Here is an 8,509-nt window from a genome sequence, read left to right on the forward strand (position 1 = left end):
CAATTTGTTGTTTTTGATGAGTTTTGTATGTTTTCCCTTGATCAGAGTAATAAATATTCGATTTTGATCTTACATGAGTGATTGTACAGGTGATAGGTGAATTTTTTTGTTTTCTGGAATCCAAGTTTTGTGAATGTGATGATACTATATGGGATCACTAGCCAAATTTTTTTCTTGATGCTTATATTTTATTTACTATTTGATATTTAACCCATTTTAATTGATTGTGCGCTTGTTGGTAGTAATTTTTTCTTCTTAGTATGGAATGTATATAGATTTGCTTCGATAATGGATTATTCATGCTTATATTATATTTACCTTTTTCATATATCATTGGTTGATTATGAAATCATGCTTTTTTGCAAATATATTTTTGCAAGTAGTCGTGGTTTGATGTAAGTTATACTTTGTACACCATATTTGTTAATATTTATATTGATTATTTAGTTAAAAAATACTAAACAGCTCACTGGGGGTAAATTGGTCATTTTAACCAGTTCTGTCCAGTCCTATCATGTCTTACCAAACACTGAACAGTTGTACTATTCTATCATGTACTGTTTGCGTACCAAACGCATCCTTAAATTTAATCGAATCTCTTGATTGATGATTTACAAAAACGATTACGGTTCCTTTTAATTGTTAAAATATAATCCATGATTTGGATCTGAAGAGTATAACCCATATTCTGGAGTTGGGGTAACGAAACCATAAACACAACCCGTTTAATTCGTGTCGGATTATAATCCCTGAAAACCACAACCCGTTTCAACCTTCAACTGTCGGATTCACTTCCTTGCATACCCGAATTACCACACAAACAGTCGAAAAACAATTCAAAAAGAACCCCAAAAGCAAGTTTCCTTGCAACGTCCAACAACACAACTGAAGAAGACGAAGACCGACACGCAAATTCTGTAGGATGGATGATTATACCCGAGAAATGATGGACCTCAAGACCCTTGTGACTCGAACCCTAGAAAAGAAAGGGGTTCTCGCCAAGATCCGAGTAAAATTCATATACCCTTAATTGTTTTCTTTTTCTTCTTAAATTCGTTTGGATTTCGGTTACATTTTCCTCATATACTTGCAATTATATGGGTATTTGATGAATTTGCTTCAAATGTTGTTGCGCTTATAATGGGGCGCATAGGATTATCGGATTGGATCGGGTGGGTATTATGTATTATGTATTTTGTTTTGTGTGTGTGTTTAATCTTTAGGTGATCGAAGAGAATGATGCTTTTGCTGTGTGTATAAGTGTGTTCAGGTGATATCAAACCTGTGACCTAAACTTGGTTTTTGGGGTCTTGAGTTTGCTAGTGATGCGATCTTTTTGTTGGGAAGATATTTCAATGTTTCAAGTTATCAGGACTCCTATTTTCTTGAGATACCCATTTGGTTATTCAATATCCTTCAGATTTTGAATTCAATGAATATTGCGCTTTCGGGTTTAAGGTATATTTTCCCAGTTGGGTGGTAAGAGTTTTGAGCTTCAATAGGAGGCTTTCTCTAGTGAAAATATGTATTTTGTAAATTGGATGAAACCTATGTCTCATTTCCTGTGTGTTTAGTGAAGGTGTGTTGTAGCATGCTAGAGGATTTCATAAATGTTACAGTAAAAAGATTCAAAATGGCTACGGATATTTTCTTGATTGGGACTTTGGGTATTGGGAACTTTCTAGCAAATAATAGAATCACTGTTCTAGCTGCTAAGCGTTCGTTTATTGGTGAATTGTCAATGTGAATGATCACAACCTACCAAGTTTTTATCTTTGATGATCAAGTACATGTTTGGAAGTAGAACAACCACTATTTTTCCTAATTTCTAATGGAAATAAAAAAAATTGATCCATTTATAGTCCTGTACTTGCTGGATTAATGGATTGTTTAAATGGAAATGGTAACAGAATGTATAGTTATTAAGATCACGGGCCATGTGAAGGTCCTTATATTCATATTAAAGACTCTAATCTGTTTGGGTATTGTTTATTTGAGGAAAATGGAAAAAACATTTGCTAGGTGTATCTGACCACAAAATTGGGAAGTACCTAACAGAACATTTCCTGAGTAGAAAGGTATGCAAATTACGAAGATATTAAAGTGCCATGAGTTTGGAAAATTAAGGTAGTTATGTAAGTGTACGTGATTAATCATCCAGGAGTTTTGTTTTCTTTTTGGGTGATTCTAGCTATCAAGTTTTAATTTTTCACTTCTATATTTTCTTTCCTGATCAACTTGATCATGCATTGTTAATTACTTATGCTATTGGTGAAAGGCCGAGCTCAGAGCAAGCGTATTTGAGGCAATCGAGGAAGAGGACAAGGCAATTGAAAAAGATGAAGGCCTGCCTCCTGCACTGCTGGGTAGCTGCAATGATCACGCAAAACAACTTCATGCTTCCCCTTCAGGTATATTTGACAATTATATAATGTTCGTTAACATATATCTCAGTAATTGGTGTTTGTGACTTTGTGTGGCTCCTATGCTTTCGATTAAAGCCTGGATGTAAGTTTCAAGGGATACAATACATGTCCTATGAGCCGTGGTAGTACTTTTTGGTTATTAGAGTTTCTTTCAGGCTCGTTGTTAATTATCATATGTGGTTCTCGAATCCCCTTGATATGTAATCTACTTTATACCCCCTCTGTTCCAAAATGGTGGCAATAATTTCCTTTTCGGGATGTTCCAAATCAAGGAAACATTTTCCTTTTTGGCAAAATTTAATTCAAACTTAGCTCTCTGTCTCGTTACAAAATATTGATCATTGATTTTGACTAAATTTGTCAATATTGAATGGTATTAACACCTCAATTAAACTATATGGCTAGTCTTACATTTGTTTAAGACGGAGGGAATATTGTTTAATAAGAGCACCAGGTTTTTCGCAGAACTTAAAAAATTAAGGTTATGTGGTTCTCATTTCGTCAAGTCTCTGTCTGGGCACAGATATCTGGTTTATTAGCGTGGAGGGTACATTCATTGTCATTTACTGATCAGTCATTCAGCCTGGTGTATTTTGCGATTTTATTTTGATTTGTTTTCAGGCCGGCTTCTAACTGCACTAGTATGTGAATACTTGGATTGGGCACAGCTTGGCCACACGCTAAAAGTGTATTTGCCGGAATGTAATTTGGTAATTTATTTGCATTATTGTTCACTACTGCTATATACATTGTTCTTTGAAGTTTTGTTCAAACAGTTCTTTTTAATCTGGAGTAAACCTGCTATTGCAGCAAAAGGATGCGTGGAAAGCCGAGTTAAGAGATTTCAGCAATAAGAATGGATATGATATAAACAGGAATGGAGACAGCGGTCCGTTGCTGTTGGATGTACTTGAAGGGTTCTTGAAATTTGAGGTCTTATACTCTTTTCCCGACTGCTAAATGTTTAGTTTCAAAGCTTGACTAGATATGTTTAGAGGAATTACGGGATATCTAAATGACGTAATAATTGCCGTCATACTAAATGTTTATGTTTGCTTGCAGAATCAATCTCAAGGAAGAGGTAGTGGAAATCCAGATTCTCGAAATCGAAGGGCATCTCCGTCATCTGTTGCTGGGGGATTACCTCCTTTGGGAAGGTGCTTGTTTACTCATTACTTTTACCTTATTGTCTTATTCCGTTTATTATTAACAACACTTCTTTGTTTTCCTTATGCTAGACAAGGTCCTGGTTCCCAATCATCTGGTAAGCATTACAATTCCTTTTTGCTAAGATTCCGATTGTAATTTGCTCAAAGCTAATACTGAGATCTTGAATTTGTATCCAACACCATGTGTATTGCCTAATGAATTACGAACGTAGCTTTAACATTCCAACAACAAAAAGGGTGAAAAGAATAAAAAAATATTTATATCATCTTTTTAGCATTCAGTCACTCGTAGTGGTTTTTGTTGCGTGTTCAATTATTCAGATCGAAGAGGAGGGTCCTCAAACTCTAGCTACAGGAAAGATGATTACAGTTGGAGAAATGAAAATGATGATATATCGGAGGATATTACTAGTGCCTCCACTGCCTTGGAAAATCTTCAGTTGGATAGAAAGGCCCGGAATTTGACCAGCTCTTGGCGGTTTGTGTTCTTAACCCTTATAAACAATTATCCACCACCCCCATTCCGACATATAAAAGCTTTTGTTTTCTAATCTACAAGGAATTGCTCTTATAGTTCAGAATGGGGGTGTTCGTTGGGTAACTTTCATTGTGTCTTGATTTACGTTACCATTTTTTTCGTATGCTTCCTTCTATTTGAGTGAGTGAGTTATAATGCTTGAAAACCTATGTCTTATTTACTCCCTCCATTTCCATATGTAACACCGCCAATATTTTTAATGCTCCAAATGTAATTATAACATCCCAAGATCTAAATGATGGAAACTTAATAAAGTTTAACATATGCTAAACCATTGTTTACTTATAAAACGTCTCGGACAACGCTTCTATGTTTGCCTTAGTTCTTTTGAATCCGTGTTCTAAGCCTTCTCCTTCCCCTTGCTCCTACTTTCAAGCATGTGACGACTTGTGTTTGCATATTTATTTTGAAAAGGATTTGGATGAGCCAAGGGCCTAGGGAATTCACGTTTTTCATGCATTTACATTTTCAGTAAATAATAATCTCAAAGCTTTATAAACAATGGTTTGGCTTGCCTGGTTATGGAGTGTGTCTCCGTCACTCGGGCTTACCCGGCAAACTCACATAGTTTGTTCGCTCTTTATGCTTGAATGTTGTGTGAGCTTGCCTGGTTGCTGAATTTAAGCCGGAAGAGAGACGTACTATGTGGGTTTGCTAGGTAAAGCTGTGTGAGGTAGACACCCTCAATGAAAGTGTTATTTTTGTCAAATGCATGTGAAATTTATGAAGCTTTGTGATATCTATTTATTGAAATCGTACATACATGAAGCCATGAATTCACCTGGCCCTAGGCTCACTCAAATTCTTTCCAAAATAAATATGCAACCCGGGTCAATCACATGCTCGGAAGTAGTAGCAAGGGGAAGGCCTAGAACACGGATTCAGAAGAAGTGAAGAACAAAGGTGGACCAAGGAGCATTGTTCGAGACTTTTTATATGTGAACGTTGCTATAGCGTATTTTAAACTTTATTATTTTGAAATGTTCCACTTTGACGCATTATTTAGATCTTGGGATGCTATTATTACGTTTGGAGTATAATTTTTTTGGGGGTGTTACTCCATATGATTTAACCTCAAAAAGGTCAAATATGGCTGAGCAACGACACTCCGTCCTTCTTCCTTGGTCTAGGTCTAATCCTGATATGGGCATTGGCGTCTTTGATTAAAGAATGTTCTCAGCCCATCAAGAAGCTCAATTCTTCTATAGAACATAATACATTCTCCAGTTATTCCATAACATAAATCATGTGTATATTTGAGTGGGTCAGAACCGAGCCTGCTCAGCTTGTGAAAGAGTTGGTAGGCTTGGGTTCTCTGAAAAGCTTGAGCCTTAGCGGTGACGACTCAGGGGTCGTTTACCAAGCACTTACCGGGTAAGCGATTACCATCAAGAGTCACCACCTTCAATTACCTGATTAGGTAAGAGTCACCACCCTATATACAGGGTAAGACTTGATCCTTGTCTTCCCTCTTATAGGGTGAGATTCTTGGTCAAGCTAATCGACTCGGTAAGTGCTTACCCTGTAAGTTTCGGGTGAACGGCTTCTTAATGCTAGGGCTCATTTAAGCTCACTAAGCCATGCTAGTCTTCGGCTCGCAAACAGCAAGTCTGAAGCTGAAATGGTAAATTTTGTTCGTCAGGCATGGTGGGGACGTGAAGAGCGAAGATATGGCAGGGTAGACGACAACGACACCAAGTTCGTGTAGTTTGTAGTCGATGACTAATAGTATGTCTTTCTTCGTTTATGAGAAAGCCGTTTCATAAAGAACGAATGTTCATGCGATGTTTCCTCAGACTTCCGATATCTTTTTTGCCCTTCGTTTTGAAGGCTGGATATGATGTAGCATGAAAACAAGTTGTGTGATTTTACTACCATTCTTGTAAACTGTAAAGTTAAATGCATGCATGTGAGTTTTACTGGGTTTGTTTGATTTGGCTTTTTTTTTTTTTTGTAAAGTTAACTTAAAATGTTTCTGTAAGTTGTATTATGATGGTTTTTTGGGGCATGAATATTATTTCAGGTTTTGGTAGGTAAATCTATTTCTCCTGCACCGATATGAGACCAAGTTTGGAATCAGAGGCGGATTTAGACGCCGTTTACCAAATGCTTAATAGGTAAGCGCTTGCTGGTAAAAGATGTTTATCAACAATCCATTTTGATGGGTGAGAATGTTACCCAATAAGATTCCCGGTCCTTGTTATGTCTTTTAATGATAACATACTAGTCCTTGCCTTGATCACCCGGTAAGATTAGTGAAATCCAGTTAGTGCTTACCCAATAAGAGTTTGGTAAACAATCCCTAACTAAGAACCTAGCGGGGTCCGTGCTACTGCCCATTGAATATTTTGAAATCAACTTTATTTTATCAGGGACGCTGGGCTAATAACGAGCCACACTGGGGCCCACTATGCCAAAATATATAAATTAAACATGACCAAGTTTGGTTTTTTTGTTGTTGTTGTAAAGTAAAATTATATGTGGATTTTTTTTTTAAATTGAAATATATTTTGTTCTAATTACTATTTTGGATAATTGAATGCAAACTTTTGTTTTATTTTAAAATTTATGATAAGACATCACAATTATTAAGGGGATGTTTGTTTGCATCTTAATGATATCATTAAGAGGAAGTCTCTGAATCGTGTAAAGATGCGTATTGTTTAGCAAAGAAATTAAAACCACTTAATGGTCCCAAAATACTTTAAAGTCTGAACGAATTTGTATCTAGGGCTAAGCAAAACCATTCAGAGTCTCATTCTTCCACATTTTGCCCTTTCATACTTTCTCCTCTCATGTTCGGTCTCCCTCCTCCACGTTTTCTCCTCCAAGGCCGGCTTCAAGTGTCTCAGGTCCTAAAAATGCATGATAAATACCGCATTCTGATTAGTTGATAATTTTACTATTAGTTGGGAATTTTGTGGATGGGCGTTAAGTGGTTGATATTATCCCTTCGGGGCCAGAACTTCTTGTTTCAGAAGAAGAATCTATCAAATTTGATCAACCGTTGACAAGCCGATTCCTTCCGGTGGTCGTTCTCCAGCGTTCCTTCAACAGTTGTCGTTCTACAGCAATTCCTTCCCACGACAGTTCCTTCCACGACGGTTCTTTCTCCGACGATTCTTTACCACCACAACCAAACAAACATGATATGAACTCTCTCTCTCTCTCTCTCAATTTATGCTCAAGTTTCTTCTACTTTTCTCTAGTCTTAATTCCCTAGAAGAAAAGGCTATCCACTAAGTTTGATTCATTAGGTTTTTGTAGAAATTTGTTCTACTTAGAGCTTTGATTCATTAGGTTTTTGGGTATATCAAGATTTGTAGGGTTTCAATTGAAACTGTGATATGAAGTTCATGCCCGCATTGAACTTTGTTTTTACTTTTTTTAGGTATATCATGATTTGTAGGGTTTCAACCAGAAATCTGTTTTTACTTTTCTTGAATTTGAAGTTCATCATGATATGTTTAGCTTGGAAATTTTTTGTATCATGAAGCACCTGCTTCGAATATATATGAGTAGAGGATGTGATAGAAATGAAAAACAATATGTATATCCGTCTAAATCTGTTGAATTATTGCCTGATGGAGGTAATCTAAACCTGTTTAAATCGATAGAAGGATATGGATGAAACAATTCGCCTGATGGAGGTTATCTAAATCTGTTGAACTAGATAGACGAAAGGATATGGATGAAACAATCGAGTAATAGAAAGACATGGGTGAAGCTGATAAATCTGAGGATCTGTTAAAAGTTGATAAATTAGGGATGAAGAGATATGTTTAATAGGTTGTACCCAAAAAGCATTGAGAATTTATAACATTGAAAATTAAGTAATTTAACATTAGCTATTAGTACATAATGTTTTGAAAGTTGATTTTAAGAGATTATATAAAATATATATACTATCTTATAAAACATTTGATTAAAACTCTTAAAAACTCTTAAACTCGTTCATTCTTAAACGATTTCATCCCTATCCGATTTCATCTCATATCTGAATTCGTGTAACTAACTGCAGATAAACACAATCAAATACAAGATAAACATCTCATTTTAAATATAAAAAATCTAAAATATAATTAGGATAATCATTGAGTTCTAACAGAATACTTAATTATTATCTTTATAAAATTTATAATATTAAATCAAAAATAAATTGTTTTTATTATTAAACTTAAATTAAATTATATATAAAAATATATATTCTATATTATAAATCATTTGACAAAAATTCTTAAAAACCACTTTTTATTCGTAAAGTACTGTTTATTAATCCATATTACTTAAATTACAAGTAAATTGTGCGTAGGTACAACTTATTAAAGTTCCATATCTGAATTCGTGTAACTAACTGCAGATAAACACAATCAAAT

The 8,509-nt window shown here is 35.4% G+C and overlaps 1 protein-coding gene across 1 annotated transcript; it reads left to right on the forward strand.

Annotated features, from left to right (window-relative positions):
• The first annotated feature begins 719 nt into the window (after window positions 1-719).
• LOC112527672 (protein TONNEAU 1a) lies at window positions 720-6,066 on the forward strand. The gene is made up of 8 exons (XM_025138442.1): window positions 720-1,009; window positions 2,279-2,411; window positions 3,048-3,136; window positions 3,237-3,359; window positions 3,489-3,583; window positions 3,665-3,690; window positions 3,917-4,073; window positions 5,776-6,066. Exons 1-8 carry the CDS (start codon window positions 923-925, stop codon window positions 5,813-5,815), a joined length of 750 nt encoding a protein of 249 aa, XP_024994210.1. The 5' UTR covers window positions 720-922; the 3' UTR covers window positions 5,816-6,066.
• The last annotated feature ends 2,443 nt before the right edge of the window (window positions 6,067-8,509 follow it).

The sequence above is a fragment of the Cynara cardunculus genome (genome assembly GCF_001531365.2).
Source record: "Cynara cardunculus var. scolymus isolate 2C chromosome LG 1, CcrdV1, whole genome shotgun sequence".
NCBI lineage: Eukaryota > Viridiplantae > Streptophyta > Magnoliopsida > Asterales > Asteraceae > Cynara > Cynara cardunculus.